This window comes from Populus alba, chromosome 5 (genome assembly GCF_005239225.2).
Source record: "Populus alba chromosome 5, ASM523922v2, whole genome shotgun sequence".
Lineage (NCBI taxonomy): Eukaryota > Viridiplantae > Streptophyta > Magnoliopsida > Malpighiales > Salicaceae > Populus > Populus alba.
The window spans coordinates 10,539,723-10,562,772 of NC_133288.1; the positions used below are offsets into that span (position 1 = coordinate 10,539,723).

General features: G+C 34.9%; 2 protein-coding genes across 6 annotated transcripts; both read right to left on the reverse strand.

Annotated features, from left to right (window-relative positions):
* Positions 1 to 2,590: 2,590 nt before the first annotated feature.
* LOC118029793 (protein DA1-related 1-like) lies at positions 2,591 to 8,810 on the reverse strand. Its single transcript, XM_035033728.2, is given in 14 exon segments — positions 2,591 to 3,300; positions 3,406 to 3,464; positions 3,564 to 3,682; positions 3,783 to 3,845; positions 3,942 to 4,154; positions 4,304 to 4,423; positions 5,489 to 5,572; positions 5,723 to 5,846; positions 6,289 to 6,423; positions 6,425 to 6,464; positions 6,980 to 7,070; positions 7,300 to 7,442; positions 8,112 to 8,264; positions 8,395 to 8,810. Coding segments are annotated over 12 exon segments (1,464 nt in total). The 5' UTR covers positions 7,402 to 7,442; positions 8,112 to 8,264; positions 8,395 to 8,810; the 3' UTR covers positions 2,591 to 2,986.
* A 7,798-nt stretch (positions 8,811 to 16,608) lies between these two features.
* On the reverse strand, positions 16,609 to 22,769 carry LOC118029791 (protein DA1-related 1-like). Of its 5 annotated transcripts, XM_073409462.1 has the most exons (14): positions 22,429 to 22,585; positions 22,170 to 22,322; positions 21,747 to 21,823; positions 21,358 to 21,500; positions 21,038 to 21,128; positions 20,327 to 20,522; positions 19,764 to 19,884; positions 19,530 to 19,613; positions 18,347 to 18,466; positions 17,985 to 18,197; positions 17,826 to 17,888; positions 17,607 to 17,725; positions 17,449 to 17,507; positions 16,609 to 17,343 (listed from the first exon to the last, which is right to left on the reverse strand). In XM_073409462.1, exons 4-14 carry the CDS (start codon positions 21,457 to 21,459, stop codon positions 17,036 to 17,038), a joined length of 1,476 nt encoding a protein of 491 aa, XP_073265563.1. In that variant the 5' UTR covers positions 21,460 to 21,500; positions 21,747 to 21,823; positions 22,170 to 22,322; positions 22,429 to 22,585; the 3' UTR covers positions 16,609 to 17,035. The 5 variants fall into 5 exon arrangements, with proteins under 5 accessions (XP_073265563.1, XP_034889618.1, XP_034889616.1 ...); XM_035033727.2 differs by lacking the exon at positions 21,747 to 21,823 and having other exon boundaries at positions 22,537 to 22,769; XM_035033725.2 differs by lacking the exon at positions 21,747 to 21,823 and having other exon boundaries at positions 22,429 to 22,584.
* Positions 22,770 to 23,050: the final 281 nt, after the last annotated feature.

The following is a 23,050-nucleotide window of genomic DNA, read 5'->3' on the forward strand; positions in this document are numbered from 1 at the left end:
CTTAAATCTTGATTCTCTATATTTTCATTTGTTTGGAGTCCCTCCTAACTATAATTCTCTTCATATTTTTTGTTACATTTGCTTTGTTCACTTACCTCCCATCGAACGCCACAAGATTGTTTTCTAGGCTATAGTAATTCCCATAAAGGATTTGTATGTTATGATGCGAATAATAACAAGATTCGCATTTCACGAAATGTGGTTTTCTTTGAAAATCGGTATTTATTTCCGTCTCATGGAAAATTTGTTTCTTCTTCTACGTTGCTTCCTTCTTTTGATGATGTGTTTACTACTGTTAATCGTTTTAAGCCAAAAATTGTCCATCAACGACGTCACCCAATGCCTCTTTATACTCCTGAACCAACATCTGATCATGTTTTACAAGAGCCTCAACAGTCCACTCGGGTTTCACAACCTCTAAATAGGTATGGCTTCTCACATTCTACTCTTCAAACCAATATTAATACTATTTTTGTGCCTAAATCTTATTTTAAGGCCTCTATTCAAGAGTGTTGACAATAAGCTATGCAAGATGAACTTCAGGCTCTTCAAGATAATCATACTTGAGACATTATTCCTTGTCCCTCTGGGGTAAAACCTATTGGATGCAAATAGGTATACACCATTAAGATGGGTGCCAATAGATCTCTTGACCGATATAAAGCTCGACTAGTGGCACTCGAAAACCGACAACAATATGGCCTAGATTATAAGGAAACATTTGCTCCTATGGCCAAAATGACTACTATTTGTATTGTTATGGCTATTGCTATCTTGAAAGGATGGTCGCTTTGTTAGATGGATGTGAAGAATGCTTTTCTACATGGTGATTTGCAGGAAGAGCTTTACATGACTCCTTCTCCTGATTTGTTTTCTTCCTCTTCTACTGAGGTTTGTCACTTAAAGCGATCTTTATATGGTTTGAAGCAAGCACCGTAGGCATGGTTTGAGAAATTTCGTACTACTCTTTTGGATTTCACCTTCACGTAGAGCCAGTATGACTACTCTCTCTTCTTTCACAAGACTGATATTGGGATTGTTCTATTTCTTATGTATGTCGATGATATTGTGATAACAGGATCTGATTTACAGTTGATTGAGTAGCTTTAGCAACAACTCAAATCTTCCTTTCATATGAAAGATCTTGGTCCACTGTAGTATTTTCTTGGTCTTGAGGCCCAACATTATCCAACTGGCATACTTTTGCATCAATATAAGTATACCCAGGAGCTTCTTTCCTTAGCTGGACTTGCAGATGCTAACTCAGTTCTTACACCTATGAAGGTCAACTTGAAGCTACATCATGAGAATGGTGATCTATTGCCTGATCCCTCAATGTATCGACAGTTGGTAGGAAGTTTAAATTATTGATTATTACCTGACCTGATATCTCATTTTTTGTACAGCAGGTTAGTTAGTTTATGCAGGCTCCTTGCCAAACCCACTTAGTCGTTGTCCGTCGTCTTCTTCGATATCTTAAAGGGACATCTGGTCGTGGTTTGTTCTTTTCTTCAGGGACTTCTTTACAATTGGAGGCTTATAGTGATGCTAATTGGGCTGGTTGTTCAAATACTCGTCGTTCTGTTTCAGGTTGGTGCATGTTTCTTGTCAATTCTCTTATTTATTGGAAGAGTAAAAAGCAAGCACGTGTCTCAAAGTCATTTGCCAAGTTTGAATATAGAGCCATGTCATCTGCCTATTCTGAAATTACATGGCTTCAAGGGCTATTAGGTGAACTTCATGTTCCACAGCTTACTCCAACTCTTTATGTTGATAACACCAGTGCTATTCAAATTGTTGTCAATCCTGTTTTCCATGAGCACACCAAGCATATTGAGATGGATTGTCATTCCATTCGTGAAGCACTTGTTCGTTAAGAGATTACTCTTCCTCACATTTCCACCGAACATCAAACTGCTGATATATTTACCAAGGTTCTCTCTCGTCACCGTCATAAATTAATTATTGACAAATTGATACTTCTTGAACGATCAACATCAATTTGAGGGGGGATGTTACCAAATTAAGCAATATTATAGATATAGCAATAATTTATATTTACATGATCTTTATGGTTGGTAGAGCAATGTTAAGGAATTATATGGTTAGTGGAGCAATGTTAGGGATTTCGAATGATTTGATAGAGAAAATGATACATGTAATTAATAATTAGACTATAAATAAGAAGAATTCTAACTATTTAAAGAAAAGCAAACCTCCATTGAGAGGCATTCAAACCGAAAACCAATTTCAATCTTTCTAACACATCATTGCTTCAAAATGCAACCGTCTGCTTCTTCAATTCCTCTATAGATTCTTTCAGAGATCATAATCTTTCAATTGGAAATCCAAAATGTTTGGTTGTCTCCTTGAAGACAAAAGTTGTACATTGAAAGCCTACAAAAGGTCATAAAACAAAGAGTTTCTTTTTTTCTTTTTCTTTTTTGTAATGAGAGAGGAATAAAGATTTTAAAAAAATTCCCATGTTCCAAATAAAATAAAATAAAAAATAGTAAAGATTAAAAAACAATGTATAATAGAAGTATTACAATGACAACTATATGCGGAGAAGAAAATAGAAACCCATCCCTTAACAAAATGGAAATTTCACAAACCAACCATTTAATTCAGTTTCTTGTACAAAGTGCCTGACTGAGTCATGTAACTAATATAAACAAGCTGCTTCAAAATGAACAATGGATAGTAGGGAAATGTTGTAAAGAAAACCAAAAAAGGAGGTATACACATTCTAATATATTCAATATTTTGATGAGATTCAATAGCTTGTCATAAAATGCTATCCATGTGCTGCCCACCTTTAAGAGTTTTGCAGCAGTTGCACGGAAGCAATATTATTATATATGAAGTCTCCTGGTGCATACCTTTTTGTGGGTTTTTTACTTTAGATAGTAAAAGCTTAATATCGTAGGGGTGAGGTATTTGTGAGAGAAAATACCAATTATTGCTATAACTATCAATCAGTAGATCAGACAGGAAAGGTTCCTGTCATCTGAATATGGTCAAGGGTTGTCCCGAGGCCATATTTCAGCACTGCCTTGTTACCTATCCTGAAACCTTCTCCATAAGCTGGCGATGTATCTGACTCGATCTGGTGTTTGAAAAACTCACCAAGTTTCTTCTCAAAGTCAGATCGCGGCCCATTCTTTGATGATGGTGAAGATGATGATGATGACGAAGCACCTTCACCCCCCGAACTAGAATATATCTCAGAATCTAGCCACATATGAGCCAGGACCTGGCATATGCCTTCTTCGACCTCTGGACGTAGGTTGGGATAACCTGTCAAAGACAACATTTGCACTTCTTAGCTGACCATATGAAAGTAAATAAATAAAAACGAAGGAAATACTTGACAAGATCATGTATGTCATAGGATGGGCAAACCTTTAAGTCGAAGCCAAGCATGCATCATCTCATGAGCCAAAATTGAACCCGTCAACAACCTGTATGTATGGAATGTAAAGGATGCATACTTGAAAATTCTCAAATATCATGAATGATGATGAATTTGATGAGTGATCAACACAAATACATGATAGTACCTGGGAAGGCCATACAGAATGAGAATTGCAGTTACTTCACACCTAGGGCTTAGCCTATAAGGCTCTGTTCTTATGTCTATGAAAGGGTATCCTGCCCCAATCCTTGTTCTCCTCAAAACCTGCTAATTGGGGTGAAATAAATATACAATTTCAATCTATAAACAAACACCTTTAAGAAACCAAACACTAGCTTATGTAGGACTTGTGACGAGAAATTACAGTGGTAACAGTTTGTTCTTCCGACAAGCAGAGTCCTCTGGTTTCAGGTAAGTGATGATGACCCTGACCATGAAATTGTAAAAATTGAAAATAAAACCATAAAAAAATATAACAAAACAAAAGGCTTAATTATTGATGGTCTCGATGCATCAGCCTTACATTCTTTTCTCCTTCCATAGCCTCATTCAGGGCTGGTCTCTCAACCAAAAGTAAAGGAATTTCCTGCTTGACCTTCATATTTAAACCTTCATAAAATTTTCGAATTTCAAGGTAAAGAGGTTGGCATTCATGAGTATCCATTATTGCAGAGTCTAGACACTCTAGACATAGCTTCCTGCCATCATCAAGCGATATATATCTAGTGTCCCTAGGCTGCATGGCATGGGAAAAAATATTATTATAAAATTCAAACCATTTTTCAGAAAACCACAATTTACATTTTCTTTCTAAGCTTCTTTATCCCCCTCCCTTCACTTTGGTTTTGGACAGCAGAAAGGTTGATTCAAATTCTTTCAACTGACCTCCATTCTCTCACAACTACAGCAACGAGGAGTCCTATCACGCTCATGTGAGGGACAGTATTGTCGTAGCCAGAAAGGATGACCCCTACACTCAATGAGCCCAGCTGAATTTGTAGGAATCTGACAAAAGGGAATGGGAAGAAAGATTTTAAGGTCAACATGAATCAAGGAAATATGATGGAATAGTAGTCAATTAACTCTTTTTTTTTTTTTTTTGGCTTATTGTAGATGATATATGATTAAAATTAGAGAAAAAATCATATTGTAAATCCCATTATCCCAGAAATGTTAGAATAAAGAAATATGCTGTAGCCAGCTACTTTAGCAGACAGCAAAATGTATCACAATGCCACATGGCAAATCCAAGGTTAAATGACACTACCCACAAGGTTGGTCAATGACACAACACGCCAAGGCATCTGTCAGCCTATGACCTTTATAAGCTAACACAAAATGCGCTCATAAATAATACGACAGGCAAATTGAGCTTTAATGGCAGCTGGAGAATACTAAACCACAAAATTACTAGGATATTACTATCAATGTTCACTACCTGGGAAAAGAAATGCGTGCATCTAGCACATCAACCCAGATTATTGAAGTCGAGATGATTTTTGTTCCATCTCAAAATAAGCAAAACAATATGGCATAAATTGACCCCTTAAAATTTGTTCACTTATTCTTTATACATTACAGACCCAAATTCAACGTACCTCTATCCTTTTTTTCAACAAAAATATCTGGTATCAGGCTATTTCATCACTAGATGAGGTGCACAAAATATTAGGTGATTACTCGGTTTGAAAAAGTACGAAGCAAAAGAAAGAATATCAGAGATAATTCCAGTGACTCTCTAATCATCATTTATTTATTTTGGATATACAACTAGCACACCAATAGTTGAGCGAAAGGTTTGCTGAATTTAGCAGCATCAGCTCAATTTTGACAAAAAAAGGCACCCTTCAACAACTTTACCAACAAAAGCTGAATCTTCTTTGGCTAACAAGATGGGTGCAATGAGGGTTTATGAAGTTAGTCCGGTTAGATTGCAAACTTAATCTGGTTTTCAATGGCTTAGCTTCATTGTTCATCTACTCAACAAAGCCTTCATCCAATCGAACGTATTCAAGCACAATACTAAACCAGCAGAAGGTATTGTTGTGTTTCTGTCATATAAAAACTTACAAATTTGTTGCACACATCACATCTTGGATGATCCTGCTTCCTATAACAAGATTCGTGATACGGACGATTCCCAGACATTGAAAACTATTACAAGAATGAATTTGAGGGTTAGTAAACATACAACAATCTCTTGATACTCAACCAAAATAAAAGACATTAGTTAAGAGCTCATGATCACTGCCATCAATTCCAGACAAAAGTATCAATTCACTAGACTAAGATTCAGATTTAAACCTCATCATAATCAGTAATTGGCAGATTGCAAGCATTGCAACAAAAACAATCAGGATGCCAAACACCGCCCACGTAACTCAAAAACTGCCCATGCCCAATCTCAGTGTTGCACCCAGCACAGATCCTATGAGCAATAAATTTTCAACAATCAGATTAGATTTTCCATGTGGTGTCTCTGAACTGTGATATGCAGAAACAATTTTAAAGAACAGGCAAGAGACATCGTATCTGAAAGATATTAACATGCAATTCCGTGTTATAAGAATATAAAGCACCCCCAATGTTTTCTTAACTAACTTCATTTTGTCTCTTTGATAGAAAGATGCAAGCTCAAATGCCTGGCTAACATAATAGAGACAACATAATATTCTACAAGTTGATCCTGTAAACTAATGGTGTTTCATCTCATGTCACTGCACTTCGGTTAGCATGACAACAAAACAATCACTTTACTGAAAGGATCTTTTAAGAGAAGGAATAAATATTTATCCTTTTGAAATCTGATTGGAATGCATGTTACATTATTTGAATGCAGACAAATGGCTGTTCCACAAGACCACAGTTACCTGTAACCAGATGAAAATGGATAAGGTGGAACTAGATTTCCACCATCATATCGAGCTCGAGGAGGAGACTCCAAACTTACACTTTCTTGAATAGCTTTGGCAAGTTGCTCATCTTCTTCCAATTGAGCTGTCACATTTGTAATATTCCTCGGACTGTTCAGACTCATTATGTTCCTCTGGTTGATATAAAGTTTTTTACTTGATAATTAAAGAATGAACTGGATAACAGCATGGGTGCATAACTAACACAATCTATCATCAGTATATACATATGAAAGGATGAATATTTCTGTCTTGGCTGACCATGAATTTTATGAATGAAACCAGTCACGGTTATTTAAGATGACGAGGACTATATTATCATTTTTATGAAACCTTTAAAGTGATTTGTTGTCTGCGATGAAATCTTTTTATTTGTGTAAACTGTAGGCGTAATTGACCAAAACACCATCATATGAATTGTTGTGAAATTCAGTTTATATTGCCCGGTATTGAAATAAAATATGGTATGAAAAAGAACATAATTAAACTATAACCATTTTGTTTCTCTTCATTTTGGTACTTCTATCTAATATCTTGTACAAAGCTGCTTGAAACATTGGGTCAACAGTCATGTTGCACAGTCAATATAAGTTTTCAAATAAAAAATGGGAGTAACAACCTAATCAATTCTAACAGCTTTGCAACTTACCAATTACTTTTTTTCCTTTTTGATCTTCTACGGAAAGGGAAAGTGCAATAGCACATTCGATTTCTTCATTGTCAAAATTCGATAAATCATCCTGCCTCGAGTTGTCCATGACATACAGTTAGCTCAGGAAAAAAAATTAGAACAAACTTTTAAGAGAAAAGTGCCAGTATATAGTTTTGCAAGAAGATTACATCATCCCATCTTTTCACACAACTTTTATACAACCAACCAGCTCCAGCCAGAAAGACTAGGCTAGCATCATACCATGGACAAGCATAAGCAAAGGAGAACAATTATAAAAGTACAAAGACTGTGATTACCACTGATCGGCGAGGCTCATCCCAATACCTATCTTCTCCATATCTCCCAGGATAGTGCCCTCTACTGCTAGAACCTTCGAGAACCTTGGTCCACCAATCCATAGTGCAATAGGTTTTTCGGTAGCAGGCTGGTGAATTTTGGTCTTTTGAATAATTCATGAGCGCCACAAAGAATTTGGGATAAGAAAGGAAATGAAGTAAGTATTTAATACATCACTTACAACAAACTCATTCATTATTCAATATACAATTATTACAAGTTCTTAGAACAATTGGTTGACAATGAATATATCAATCAAAGAGATGAATAAATGAATATTATTTAACAGGGTAAATAAAAGGCTTGTAATGAGCAGGCGTCTGAAATGGTAGTAGCAACTTGGAGCATACTTCACAGATGCCTTCGAATTTCAAAATTCAGAGGCAGCAATTCAACCGAGCATGGCAGGCATCAGGCTAAAGAGGAACTATAATTAAGCTCACCAAATGAATAAAAAGATATCAATTAGATTAAGGAAACGAAAAGGACGTCAATCCAATCAAGAGAAATAGGAATTCATGACAATAAATAGGCAATGCAGTATCACTCTCCATGATTACAAGTTTTAGCCAAATTCATATATGATGTAATCATTCGTCCCTCATATCTCACCCCAACGCGCCCAGCATCAATACTATCAACAGAAAAAAGAAATTCAATTCTTCATGGATAAAGTTCTCCAACCTCATCTTGCAATCATACAGAGATTACATGGCACAGCTGTCTAAGCTATGCTAAAACAGTAAAACATAAGTTTCAGACAGAACTTCACCTGAAACAAATTAAGAATCTGGAGAAACAATAGAATCTGATGAATCCAGGATCAGTTACAGAAACCAATTCCCATGAATACAGAATCATCGAAAAAGGAATCACATGACACAAAAAGCCATACTTTCCATCATCTCTTCAGCAGCAACCAATCCTGCAAAAACAAAAAACACTTCAGACTTTTCACTTTGACAAAACAAAAGTAGTATTGCAATAGTGAAGATAATAACATTTCACAGAAAGCGCGAAAATAGAAAGAGAGAGACCCAAAATAAGAAAAGTACTTGAATTGAATCCTACTCAAATCCAGGCTGAAGGGGGAGCAAAGAAAGCCAATAGTGTGAGCTTTTTCGGAATTTTTTATCACATACTATAGTTACATGTTGTCTAACCTTCCTTGAAACTCGCAATTTTTATATGCGCTGAGAGAGAGAGAGAGAGAGAGAGAGAGAGAGGAAATCAAATCAAAGGGCCGGGTGGGGTGGTATAGTCCGTAGAATTATTACCGACAACATTTTCTACTTTTGCAAGGGGGTCCTATAGCCATTTTCCACCACAATTCACAAAATGTCAAAGAACCCATATATCTTTCTTGTTGAAAAAATGGCATGGGAAGAGAGAGAGAGAGGGATGGTGGGGGATGGTGGGGGAAGGTGGTTCTGGTGATTGTTGATCTTCGCTCTGTATGGACTTGTGAGCACTGTAGAAGTTGAATAGGGTGGTGTGTGTACTTGTATACCAAAATATTTTGTCAGTGATGAGTCAAGGTCATGGTGGGTGCTCTTAACCCTTGTAAGTTGTAACACTGCCACTTTTCTACAACAATAAGATCTTGCCTCTTAAAATTTACAAGCCATGTTTTTCTTTTTTATTCTTGCAATTTCATTTGCAATATTTTTTACGGGAGATTCATAGTTTTGAAATTTGGACTGGCCCGACGAGCGACCCTTGACTCGGCCGATCTAGGCCTAGGACCGATCCAGGTCTAAGTAAAAACTTGCAGGGAAGTTGGCTCGGCAAAACTCGGTCGACCTGACAGGTCAACTCGGAACCCGGGCGACCCAAGTAAACTTGGCCGAGACCCGGCCTCTTTATATATATATATATATTAAGACGTGAAACGATGTCATTTTGGCCTTTTAAAAAGCCAAAATGATGAAGACGAAGAGCAGAATTGCAAACAAAGAGAAAACCTAGTTAAAGAAAAAGCAATTTCAATCGCGAAGAGCAGAGGAGCAAAAGACTCTTGATCAATAAAGGAAAAGCGATTTTAATAAGGTTAGACTCTTGTTTCTCTTCAGGAATCTTCTTCTTTCACTCTCTCTTTTCTTTATTCTTTTCCTTTTTTTGAACTTGCAGTTCTTAATCTATACATCGATTCATTCGCAGTTCACACCAACAAGTATGTTTCTCTGTTCTTTTTTTTTTTTTTTGCATGTCTTTATTTAAGGTTTTTACATGCATATCTTTGAGTAAATTGACAGGGTTGAATCATCTTGGATAAAGATAATGATGAATTATTTCAATTGTATTCTTGATTTTTGAGGACAAGTAGGATTTTTTAAAACACCTGGATCAAGAAACTTGTTAAGTTACAAAATTTATGAACACCTAGATCAAGAAACTTGGTTCTGGACATAATCTCTGCGAGGAGGGAGATATAAAGAGAGATAAGAAAAGATTACTATCTTCTATTCTTCGAAACAATGGCATCAAGAGGAGGTTTATGTCCATTTCTATTAATGTTGTTTATTTTATTTTCACATGGGTTTCTATTGTTGACTTTGATTTGTAGTGAGGTTTGGCTAAAAAAATAGCGAATTTGTAATGTTGATTAAGAACATAAATTAATTATCCTAGTTTAGTGTGTGTGTGTGTCTATATATATATATATATAATGTTGATTAAGGTTTTTTATGTTCTTTTCTACAATGTTGTTGGTTCTTGTGTGTACTAATAATTGATGACATCTTGGTAACCTGGCAAACTTGAATTATCAGTTAAACTTATATCTATTCCTTTTGAAATTGAACATTTTGAACATTGATACTTTAGGGCATGCAACACTTGTTTTTGTGAACAAAGAACTTGTAGGTATGTACCCTACTAGCTAATTGACTTGATTCTGCATTCTTTGACAATTTTTTATATGATGCTAATTCATGTTGAAATTCAAAAACTTGTTAGGGGTTTTTCTCGATTGATTTGAATTTTATGGGAGCTACAATGTTCAAGATGCTTGGATACTACTCATCTTGTGCCTTGATTGGTTATAATATATGTATGGTTGCTTCATTTTACATTTTTTTTCTTCAGTTTTTATAGCCTTAATCTGTTTTTGAAACTATTCCATCATATCTTCTGCCAGCATTCAGAAAGTATTCTTAAATCTTCTTCCTCTCTAGTTGCTTATATGTTGTTATCATTTCATATGGAATCATCGTCCCCATTTTAGTGAATTGCTTATAGATGCATAGTTGTTGCTTTGCATTTTGTGTTTATGTGTTAGTATGATAATTGGTGCACATTGCATATTAGGATATCAGGCAGCTTTTGGATATGGCAATCATAAATCATGGGGTAATTATAGAGATTGAATATTTAATAAAAGTATATGATTTGACTTGAAATTATATTCCTTTTTATAAATTATGACAATCATGAATTTATGTTGTTGAATGTTTTGTTTTAAATATTTTATATTTGGTTTATGTTTTGAATATTAAATTAAATTTATATTGTTGGTTTAAAATTTAAATTTGGTTTATATAAGTGTTGCATTGTAACTAGTTAGGTGTTTTCTATAGGTGTTGTTTTGTTTTTTTTTTTTTTGTCGACCCTGATCAACCCATTTGACCCGTGACCTAATCATTAGACCGGGTCAACCACCGGGTCGGGTTTCAAAACTATAGGGAGATTGATTTTATGTTTAGATATGTGTTGCTTAGATTTATTTATTTTTATTGAATTTCACGATGAAAAATAGTTGTTTAGGAATGGCAACAAAAGGTAGGGGTGTTCAAAAAAACTGATAAACCGAGAAAACCGACAAAAAATTAACTGAAAAAATCAAACCGAGAAAAAAATCAATTAAATAAATTAAAATATTTTTTAAAAAATCCCGATTTGGTTTGGTTTTTGGTTTTATAATGCAGAAATCTATTAACCCAGACCAGACTGAACAGGTTAAAAAAAAAGGTCCCTAACCACCACTGGTGTAAATGGAAACTTTTGCCCCCCTCTCGCCTAATCCTAACAGACTACTAGAGGCTAAAAAAAAAAGGTCCCTAACCAGAGCACTCGCCCCAGTACTTCTCACCTCTCCCTCTAGCCTCTCCAAAATATGTTAGTCTATAGGACAAGTTCTTTCGTTCAGTACGAGTACATCACAGAAGCATTAATGGGTAGGCATCAATTTCCTCTCCTTTCCTTTTGTTTTTAGGTGATGGGTTTTTGTTGATGAGGTGATGGAAACAAGATTTCTGATGAAGCAATTCTAGATTATATTACAAAGGTGAGTTGTGAGTTTTTGATTGATATTATCTTTTACCTTTCTTCTTCTTCTTCTTTATTTCATAAAGGTGCAAACAGATCTGATTATTTTGTTTTATCTCCAGTCTTTAGGGCCAAAATCCTGTTTTACATCTTCTATGAGATCTGTTGAGGTTAAACAATCCATGGACCACACTGCAATTGAGTTAACAGGAAGTGCTAGACCAGCAGCCATGATGCAAGTAACTAATGAGGAAATTGGGCATCAAAAATTCACATATAGGTTTTTTCGATTTTGGGGTTGGTTTTGGTTCGGTTTTAGTTTTTATTTTGGTTTGGTTTTTTTTTGGATAAAAACCGAATCAAACAAAAAATGATCATCCCTAACAAAAGGAGCACCTGCAAATTTAAAATGTTTTAACGCATTTCATTTGTAATTTTCTTATCGGTTTTTAGTGTGTTTAGAATGGTTTCTTATCAGTTTTTAGTCTGTAGAATTATATTAACTTTTTAAAGTATTTTTTATTTAAAAAATATATATAAATAATATTTTAAAAATTTTATTTTTAATATCAACATATTAAAATAATTTATAAATATAAAAATATAATTTTAAAAAAATAATTAAAATTATTATTTTTTAACACTAGCCAACCACATTTCAATACACTTTCTAGGAGTGTGTTTAGTATTGTTGTAGCTTTTGTGGTTGTAGTTTAAAAAAAAATTGTTTTACAAAAAGTGCTTTTAGTTAAGGTTGGTTTGGTATTTATAAGTGTTTGGTTAAAACTGTGGTTGAAATTGAGGTTGAATAAAAAGTAATTTAATGTGTTTAGTTAAAAAAATTCTTTTCAAATTGAGGTATATATATATATATATATATTAATGGTTTTTAATTTAAATATTATAGATTTAATTACTGCTATTACATCATGAAATAAATAATACTTATATCAAATATTTTTTATTGTTCCATTAAACTATCTACAATTGCATTACATATGAAATCCATCCAGACTACAGTTTCTTTGGTTTCTTAAGTACGCAACAACATCAGGTAAAATATCATCACGAACAAAATTAGAATTGCGATCAAATTTTGTAATTGCTACGTCATCAAGTGATCTCCTTCTAATTTTTATTTTTTTTTTGAATAAAACACAATTAAAAATTGAAATTGATCCAGGGGCCAAAAAAATTTTTTTAAAAAGAATTTTTCATGAATAAGGGTCTGATTGCAAGATATCATAATTCCAGTGGCCAAATTGAAGATCGACTGCTTCAGCTCAAAACGATGCCATTTCAAAGCAAACTGTTCATCTCCTTCATCCCGATTTAGTGGAAACTGCAGAAAATCATGGTAACATCCTTCTCACCCCCACAATGCATGCCATTACCGAGGCACAAACGAAGAACAAAAACAAAGGGAAAGATAATAGAAAGGACCTCGGGGATAAACAGAGGACGAACAAAAACAAGAACAAGGGATAGACACAAAGTGGACACACAGAACACAGGGAGTGAACGATACACACAGAAGGCGAAAGGGAGGACAAGCAAACATATGAGAACAAAAGGACAAAAAAAAAAAAGACCTAGGGAAGGAAGATCGGAGAGTAAGCGAAGGAAAAATAGAAACAGAGAGAGGAAAGCACTGGTCAGCCAACGCACGAGCACCAGCTTTGCCTCCAAGTATACCAGCCCCCTCAGCTCTCCCCCTTTGAACAACAAATCAGAAAAGAAACACAGATGAAGAAGAAAAAAAAACAGAGGATCGAAACCAGTAGAGAGAGAGAGAGAGAGAGGACAATCCAGAACAAAAAAAAAGAAAGCAACAGAATAGAAAGAATCAGGGAAAAAAAAAAACTAAAGGCAAAATAAGAGGCATTGTCCAGAGTGCACCATATCCATTTGCTTCATCTCCAGCACAGGTAAACTTCTCTTTCCCAATCATAACAATTGACACTATACACATAAGTGAACAGTCTTTTTACAAAAGTGAACAACTTACTGTGTATGGAGGCAAAGTCGAGGGTGTTTGGGAGTGTAGTTGCTGTTGCTTTTCAAAGTGCTTTTTATTTAGAAAAGCATGCCAATAATATTTTTTTTTTTTATTTTTTTTTAAATTATTTTTTAGATCAGCACATCAAAATAATTTGAAAACATCAAAAACATATTAATTTAAAGCAAAAATAAAAAATAAAAAATTTTCAAATTTTTTCGGAAGTGCTTTTGAAAAGCACTCCCAAACAACTGCATATTTGCTGACCTGCATTCAAAACGCAAAACATGATGGGTCCCTCATGAAATAAATCACATTTCCGCAGTTACCAAACACTTGTTTTTTGTGGTTTGCTTCAAAAGCAGAAGCAATCATATAAACAAACACCCACTTACTTGAATGGCCATCAATAATGTTCACTTGGATTAGACACCAAATTGTTCTTTTCCTTATTATCACTATCAATTCAATTTGATACTAAAAATGGACCATTTGGGAACACTGCTCCAGATAGAGTTCTATAGAAAATTAATTTTTTTGTTTAAATTATTTTTTTATATTTTTTATATATTAATATCAAATATAATTTTTTTTTTAAAAATTATATTTTAATACAATAAAAAATATTTTAAAAAATAACCACTACAGTATTCACAAACACACCAAAATCATCACGAATGTAGGGTGTGAATTTCAGTGACATGGATGCTCTCCGTTTCAAGTGAGAAAGAAAGAAAGAAATTGACAACGTGCCTGATATGTTTTTTTCCCCTTCTTATATGAGAATAGCATGTTTAAAATTACGTTCTGAATGACTATGCTATTCTCAACTCAGTGCTGACATTTTTTTTTCAATCCTTGAGCTAGCTTCAAACTCAGATTCATTACGTGAATCTGTGCTTTCTATCTTCAATAAAAGGGTTCGGAGGACATTTGTGGCACTGTTTGTTTTTAGTTTTACTTTAAATTATATTTTTAATATTTTTTAATTATTTTAATATATTTATATTAAAAATATTTTTTTAAAAAATAAAAAATAACCGTCACCTCATTAAAAAAAACAAAAAAACCCCACACCCCTCCTCCAACTTTGAATCCTAAGATCCGCAGCTCGAAATAATTGAGACAAACTGCCAAAATTCACAGTTCATTGCCACCTTTGTCCAGATTCTTAACTTGGCCCAAACATCATTCGCAACGGATAATGATTCGTGAATGCGTCAACAAACGATAAGGTAATAAAAGCAAGCACTCTCGGTAGGATGGCAATGATAAAGTAACTTCAGGTGAGGTTCAAGTTTGAAAATTTCTAATATTGGTTTTGTACTACCATTTTTTAATATATAATTAAAATTATTTTTTTAACATATTCCTTTAAATAAAAACTCATTAAATTTGAAACTTCCACTCATATTATCATATGCTTATTTTTTATCAAATAAATAAAAATAATAAAATTTAAAATCATAATCGCTTAGTCATCAATACTCTATAATACCGTGTCAAATAACCAATTATACACAATAACTTAAACTATTAAATAAAATCTCAAGATATGATTTATATTATTTTATAATATATAATTTCAACTGCATTCTCAAATGCGAGTTAGCCGCCAACCTCTCAATCTCATCCTTCAAAACTATATGGTCTTGCATTCACAAGTTTGGCATCTGATAACAATTGAATTCCATGATCATGTTTCCTAGCTGGAGGCAGCTGAGTATGTTTAGCAAACACATCAATTTATTCAGCTAACAAAGCACAAATCTCATGATGATGATGACAGGCTTTGATAACAGACTCCTCATGGCTTATGATTAAGAAAATTTGAGCTCAAAATTTACAAATCTTGTCTGTAAGGTTCTTGGAAACCTTACCTGCTGACATCATTTGTAATTTCACCTCATCAGAAATGCCCTTCAACTCAATCATTCTTCCTTCTTTCTTAAAAGAAAGATTCATCTTAACAAAATCAAACAATATCCCCCACCGCCATACCAGAATCAACTAAGTCGCCATCTCCATTTCCCTCATCCACGTCACCAAACACATCATTTCCCTCTCCCCGCGCTTTCTTTGCATTCATCTCCCATACCCGAAACAAACTTATTCTTTCCAGCCATGGAAAAAAATACTCTTCCTGCCATTTAGCTTCATCAAAAACTTGATTTAAAGTAGGTTTCAAGATTTTAAGCTCTTTGAGTCCACTTATAAAACTAGAGATGAAATTAGCCTTTGATAAGTAAGGATTAAGTTCTTCAAACTTTTTTATAAAATCTTCAACATCCTTCTCCTGTGCCAGTTTGTTAAAACTCCTCTGCCATATCATTTCTGCTACCAAACCTTCTACATATCTCACTCACAATCTCCTCCCAATTTCCAACATCACTCCCTATAACAAATCCTCGAAACCAAATTTCAGCCTTTCCCTCTAAATACATAGAAGCAATCTCTACATATTAATTAACAGAAATCAAATTCATCTTCTAATTTTTCTTGCACTTACATATCCACTCTAGGACTTTCACCATTAAAGAATTGAAGATTAATCCTAGGTATAGGAACATTATAAGCAGACCTGGTGGATTCAGGTAAGGACGAAGGATTCTCACCATCTGTTCATGGTGTGGGAATCAAGCCATCGCCTGAAGAACTGGATTTTGATTCCTGAACTGGTTCCTGCTCTGCTCCCTATGCTTTAATCGTCATCATGATTGCTTCAAGATGCAACTGTCTGCTTCTTCAATTCCTCCATAGATTCTTGCGCAGATCATAACCTTTCAAATGGGAATCCAAAATGTTTGGTTGTACATTGAACGCCAACCTTATCATAGTTGAAGGTCATAAAACAAAGAGTTTATTTTTATTTTTATTTTTATTTTTTGTAAGGAGAGAGGAATAAAGATTTAAAAAAATTCCCATGTTCCAAATAAAATAAAATAAAAAATAGTCAAGATTAAAAAAAAAAATGTATAATAGAAGTTCCACAATGACAACTATATGCGGAGAAGAAAATAGAAAGCCTTCCCTTGACAAAACGGAAATTTCACAAACCAACCACTTAATTCAGTTTCTTGTACAAAGTGCCGGACTGAGTCATGTAACTAATATAAACAAGCTGCTTCAAAATGAACAATGGATTGTAGGGAAATGTTGTAAAGAAAACAAAAAAAGGAGGTATACACATTCTAATATATTCAATATTTTGAGGAGATTCAATAGCTTGTCATAAAATGCTATCCATGTGGTGCCCACCTTTAAGCGTTTTGCAGCAGTTGCACGGAAGCAATATGATTATATATGAAGTCTCCTGGTGTATTCCTTTTTGTGGGTTTTTAACTTTAGATAGTATACAAGTTTAATATCGTATGGGGTGAGGTATTTGTGTGAGAAAATACCAATTATTGCTATAACTATCAATCAGTAGATCAGACAGGAAAGGTTCCTGTCATCTGAATATGGTCAAGGGTTGTCCTGAGGCCATATTTCAGCACTGCCTTGTTACCTATCCTGAAACCTTCTCCATAAGCTGGCGATGTATCTGACTCGATCTGGTGTTTGAAAAACTCACCAAGTTTCTTCTCAGAGTCAGATCGCGGCCCTTTCTTTGACGATGGTGAGGATGACGACGAAGCACCTTCACCTCCCGAACTAGAATATATCTCAGAATCTAGCCACATATGAGCCAGGACCTGGCATATGCCTTCTTCAACCTCTGGACGTAGGTTGGGATAACCTGCCAAAGACAACATTTGTACTTCTTAGCTGATCATATGAAAGTAAATAAATAAAAACGAAGGAAATACTTGACAAGATCATGTATGTCATAGGATGGGCAAACCTTTAAGTCGAAGCCAAGCATGCATCATCTCATGAGCCAAAATTGAACCCGTCAACAACCTGTATGTATGGAATGTAAAGGATGCATGCTTGAAAATTCTCAAATACCATGAATGATGATGAATTTGATGAGTGATCAAAACAAATAGATGATACTACCTGGGAAGGCCATACAGAATCAGAATTGCAGTTACTTCACACCTACGGCTTAGCCTATAAGGTTCTGTTCTTATGTCTATGAAACGGTATCCTGCCCCAATCCTTGGCCTCCTCAAAACCTGGTAATTGGGGTCAAATAAATATACAATTTCAATCTATAAACAGACACCTTTAAGAAACCAAACACTAGCTTATGTAGGACTTGTGACGAGAAGTTACAGTGGTAACAGTTTGTTCTTCTGACAAGCAGAGTCCTCTGGTTTCAGGCAAGTGATGATGACCCTGACCACGAAAATGTAAAAATTGAAAATAAAACCATAAAAAAATATAACAAAACAAAAGGCTTAATTATTGATGGTCTCGATGCATCAGCCTTACATTCTTTTCTCCTTCCATAGCCTCATTCAGGGCTGGTCTCTCAACCAAAAGCAGAGGAATTTCCTGCTCGACCTTCATATTTAAACCTTCATAAAATTCTCGAATTTCAAAGTAAAGAGGTTGGCATTCATGAGTATCCATTATTGCAGAGTCTAGACACTCTAGACATAGCTTCCTGCCATCATCAAGCGATATATATCTAGTGTCCCTAGGCTGCATGGCATGGGAAAAAATATTATTATAAAATTCAAACCATTTTTCAGAAAACTACAATTTACATTTTCTTTCTAAGCTTCTTTATCCCCCTCCCTCCACTTTGGTTTTGGACAGCAGAAAGGTTGATTCAAATTCTTTCAACTGACCTCCATTCTCTCACAACTACAGCAACGAGGAGTCCTATCACGCTCATGTGAGGGACAGTATTTCTGTAGCCAGAATGGATGAGCCCTATACTCAATGAGCCCAGCTGAATTTGTAGGAATCTGTACAAAAGGGAATGGGAAGAAAGATTTTAAGGTCACCATGAATAAGGAAATATGATGGAATAGTAGTTAATTAACTCTCTGTTTTTTTTTTTTTTTTGGCTGATTGTAGATGATATATGATTGAAATTAGAGAAAAAATCATATTGTAAATCCCATTATCCCAGAAATGTTAGAATAAAAAAATATGCTGTAGCCAGCTACTTTAGCAGACAGCAAAATGTATCACAATGCCACATGGCAAATGTAAATGACACTACCCACAAGGTTGGTCAATGACACAACACGCCAAGGCATCTGTCAGCCTATGACCTTTATAAGCTAACATAAAATGCGCTCATAAATAATACGACAGGCAAATTGAGTTTTAATGGCAGATGGAGAATACTAAACCACAAAATTATTAGGATATTACTATCAATGTTCATTACCTGGTAAAAGAAATATGTGCATCTAGCACACCAACCCAGATTATTGAAGTCGAGATGATTTTTGTTCCATCTCAAAATATGCAAAACAATAAGGCATAAATTGACCCCTTAAAATTTGTTCACTTGTTCTTTATACATTACAGACCCAAATTCAACCGTACCTCTATTCTTTTTTTCAACAAAAATATCTGGTATGAGGCTATTTCTTCACTAGATGAGGTGCACAAATAATAGGTGATTACTCAGTTTGAAAAAGTACGCAGCAAAAGAAAGAATATCATAGATAATTCCAGTGACTCTCTAATCATCATTTATTTATTTTGGATATACAACTAGCACATCCAATAGTTGAGCAAAAGGATTGCTGAATTTAGCAGCATCAGCCCAATTTTGACAAAAAGGGCACCCTTCAACAACTTTACCAACGAAAGCTGAATCTTCTTTGGCTAACAAGATGGGTGCAATGAGGGTTTATGAAGTTAGTCCGGTTAGATTGCAACCTTAATCTGGTTTGCAATGGCTTAGCTTCATTGTTCATCTACTCAACAAAGCCTTCATCCAATCGAATGTATTCAAGCACAATACTAAACCAGCACAAGGTATTGCTGTGTTTCTGTCATATAAAAACTTACAAATTTGTTGCAAACATCGCATCTTGGATGATGCTGCTTCCTATAACAAGATTTGTGATACGGACGATTCCCAGACATTGAAAACTATTACAAGAATGAATTTGAGGGTTAGTAAACATACACCAATCTCTTGATAATCAACCAAAATAAAAGACATTAGTTAAGACCTCATGATCACTGCCATCAATTCCAGACAAAAGTATCAATTCACTAGAATGAGATTCAGATTTAAACCTCATAATCAGCAATTGGCAGATTGCAAGCATTGCAACAAAAACAATCAGGATGCCAAACACCGCCCATGCAACTCAAAAACTGCCCATGCCCAATCTCAGTGTTGCACCCAGCACAGATCCTATGAGCAATAAATTTTCAACAATCAGATCAGATTGTCCATGTGGTGTCTCTGAACTGTGATATGCAAAAACAATTTTAAAGAACAGGCAAGAGACATCGTATCTGAAAGATATTAACATGCAATTCCATGTTATAAGAATATAAAGCACCCCAATGTTTTCTTAACTAACTTCATTTTGTCTCTTTGATAGAAAGATGCAAGCTCAAATGTCTGGCTAACATAATAGATACAACATAATATTCTACAAGTTGATCCTGTAAATTAATGGTGTGTTTCATCTCATGTCACTGCACTTCGGTTACCATGACAACAAAACAATCACTTTACTGAAAGGATCTTTTAAGAGAAGGAATAAATATTTATCCTTTTGAAATCTGATTGGAATGCATGTGACATATTTGAATGCAGAAAAATGGTTGTTCCACACAACCACAGTTACCTGTTACCAGATGAAAATGGATAAGGTGGAACTAGATTTCCACCGTCATATCGAGCTCGAGGAGAAGACTCCAAACTTAAACTTTCTTGAATAGCTTTGGCAAGTTGCTCATCTTCTTCCAATTGAGCTGTGACATCCTCCTCTGGCTGGTGGGGCTTGTAATATTCCTCTGACAGTTCAGACTCATTATCTTCCTCTGGTTGAAATAAAGTTTTTTACTTGATAATTAGAGAATGAACTGGATAACAGCATGGGTGCATAACTGACACAATCTATCATCAGTATATACATAAGACAGGATGAATATTTCTGTCTTGGCTGACTATGAATTTTATGAATGAAACCAGTCACGGTTATTTAAGATGACGAGGACTATATTATCATTTTTATGAAACCTTTAAAGTGATTTGTTGTCTGCGATGAAATCTTTTCATTTGTGTAAACTGTAGGCGTAATTGACCAAAACATCATCATATGAATTGATGTCAAATTCAGCTTATATTGCCTGGTATAGAAATAAAATATGGTATGCAAAAGAACCTAATTAAACTATAACCATTTTGTTTCTCTTCATTTTGGTACTTCTATCTGATATCTTGTACAAAGCTGCTTGAAACATTGGGTCAACTGTCATGTTGCACAATCAATATATGTTTTCAAATAAAAAATGGGAGTAACAACCTAATCAATTCTAACAGCTTTGCAACTTACCAATTACTTTTTTTCCTTTTTGATCTTCTTCGGAAAGGGAAAGTGCAATAGCACATTCGATTTCTTCATTGTCAAAATCCGATAAATCATCCTGCCTCAAGTTGTCCATGACATACAGTTAGCTCAGGAAAAAAAATTAGAACAAACTTTTAAGAGAAAAGTGCCAGTATATAGTTTTGCAAGAAGATTACAAAATCCCATCTTTTCACACAACATTTATACAACCAACCAGCTCCAGCCAGAAAGACTAGGGTAGCATCATACCATGAACAAGCATAAGCAAAGGAGAACAATTATAAAAGTACAAAGACTGTGATTACCACTGATCGGCGAGGCTCATCCCAATACCTATCTTCTCCATATCTCCCAGGATAGTGCCCTCTACTGCTAGAACCTTCGAGAACCTTGGTCCACCAATCCATAGTGCAATAGGTTTTTCGGTAGCAGGCTGGTGAATTTTGGTCTTTTGAATAATTCATGAGTGCCGCAAAGAATTTGGGATAAGAAAGGAAAGGAAGTAAGTATTTAATACATTACTTACAACAAACTCATTCATTATTCAATATACAATTATTACAAGTTCTTAGAACAATTGGTTGAGAATGAATATATCAATCAAAGGATGAATAAATGAATATTATTTAACAGGGTAAATAAAAGGCTTGTAATGAGCAGGCGTCTGAAATGGTAGTAGCAACTTGGAGCATACTTCACAGATGCCTTCGAATTTCAAAATTCAGAGGCAGCAATTCAACCGAGCATGGCAGGCATCAAGCTAAAGAGGAACTATAATCAAGCCCACCAAATGAATAAAAAGATATCAATTACATCAAGGAAACGAAAAGGACCTCAATCCAATCAAGAGAAATGGGAATTCATGACAATATATAGGTAATGCAGTATCACTCTCCATGATTACAAATTTTAGCCAAATTCATATATGATGTAATCATTCGTCCCTCATATCTCACCCCAACGCGCCCAGCATCAATACTATCAACAGAGAAAAGAAATTTAAATTCTTCATGGATAAAGATCTCCAACCTCATCTTGCAATCATACAGAGATTACATGGCACAGCTGTCTAAGCTATGCTGAAACAGTAAAACATAAGTTCCAGACAGAACTTCACCTGAAACAAATTAAGAATCTGGAGAAACAATAGAATCTGATGAATCCAAGATCAGTTACAGAAACCAATTCCCATGAATACAGAATCATCGAAAAAGGAATCACATGGCACAAAAAGCCATACTTTCCATCATCTCTTCAACAGCAACCAATCCTGCGAAAACAAAAAACACGTCAGACTTTTCACTGACAAAACAAAAGTAGTGTTGCAATAGGGAAGTTAATAATAGAAAGAGAGAGACCCAAAAAAAGAAAAGTACTTGAATTGAATCCTACTCAAATCCAGGCTAAAGGGGGAGCAAAAAATGCCAATAGTGTAAATTTTTTCGGAATTTTTGATCATATAATATAGTTATATGCTGTCTAACCTTCCTTGAAACTCGCAATTTTTATATGCGCTGAGAGAGAGAGAGAGAGAGAGAGATAGAGGAAATCAAATCAAAGGGCCGGGTGGGGTAGTATAGTCCGTAGAATTATTAACGACAACATTTTCAACTTTTGCAAGTGGGTCCTATAGCCATTTTCCACCACAATTCACAAAATGTCAAAGAACCCATACATCTTTCGTGTTGAAAAATTGACATGGGACAACAGAGAGAGAGAGAGAGACAGAGAGAGGGAAGGTGGTTCTGGTGATTGTTGATCTTCGCTCTGTATGGACTTGTGAGTACTGTAGATGAAGTAAATAGGGTGGTGTGTGTGTCCTTGAAAACCAAAATATTTTTGTCAGTGATGAGTCAAGGTCATGGTGGGTGCTCTTAACCCTTGAAACTTTGACACTTGAAATTACTGTTCGAATTGTATCAGTACTGTAATTTAAAGTATTTTTTATTTAAAAAATATATTTAAATAATATTTTTTTAATTGAATGGTCATAAATAA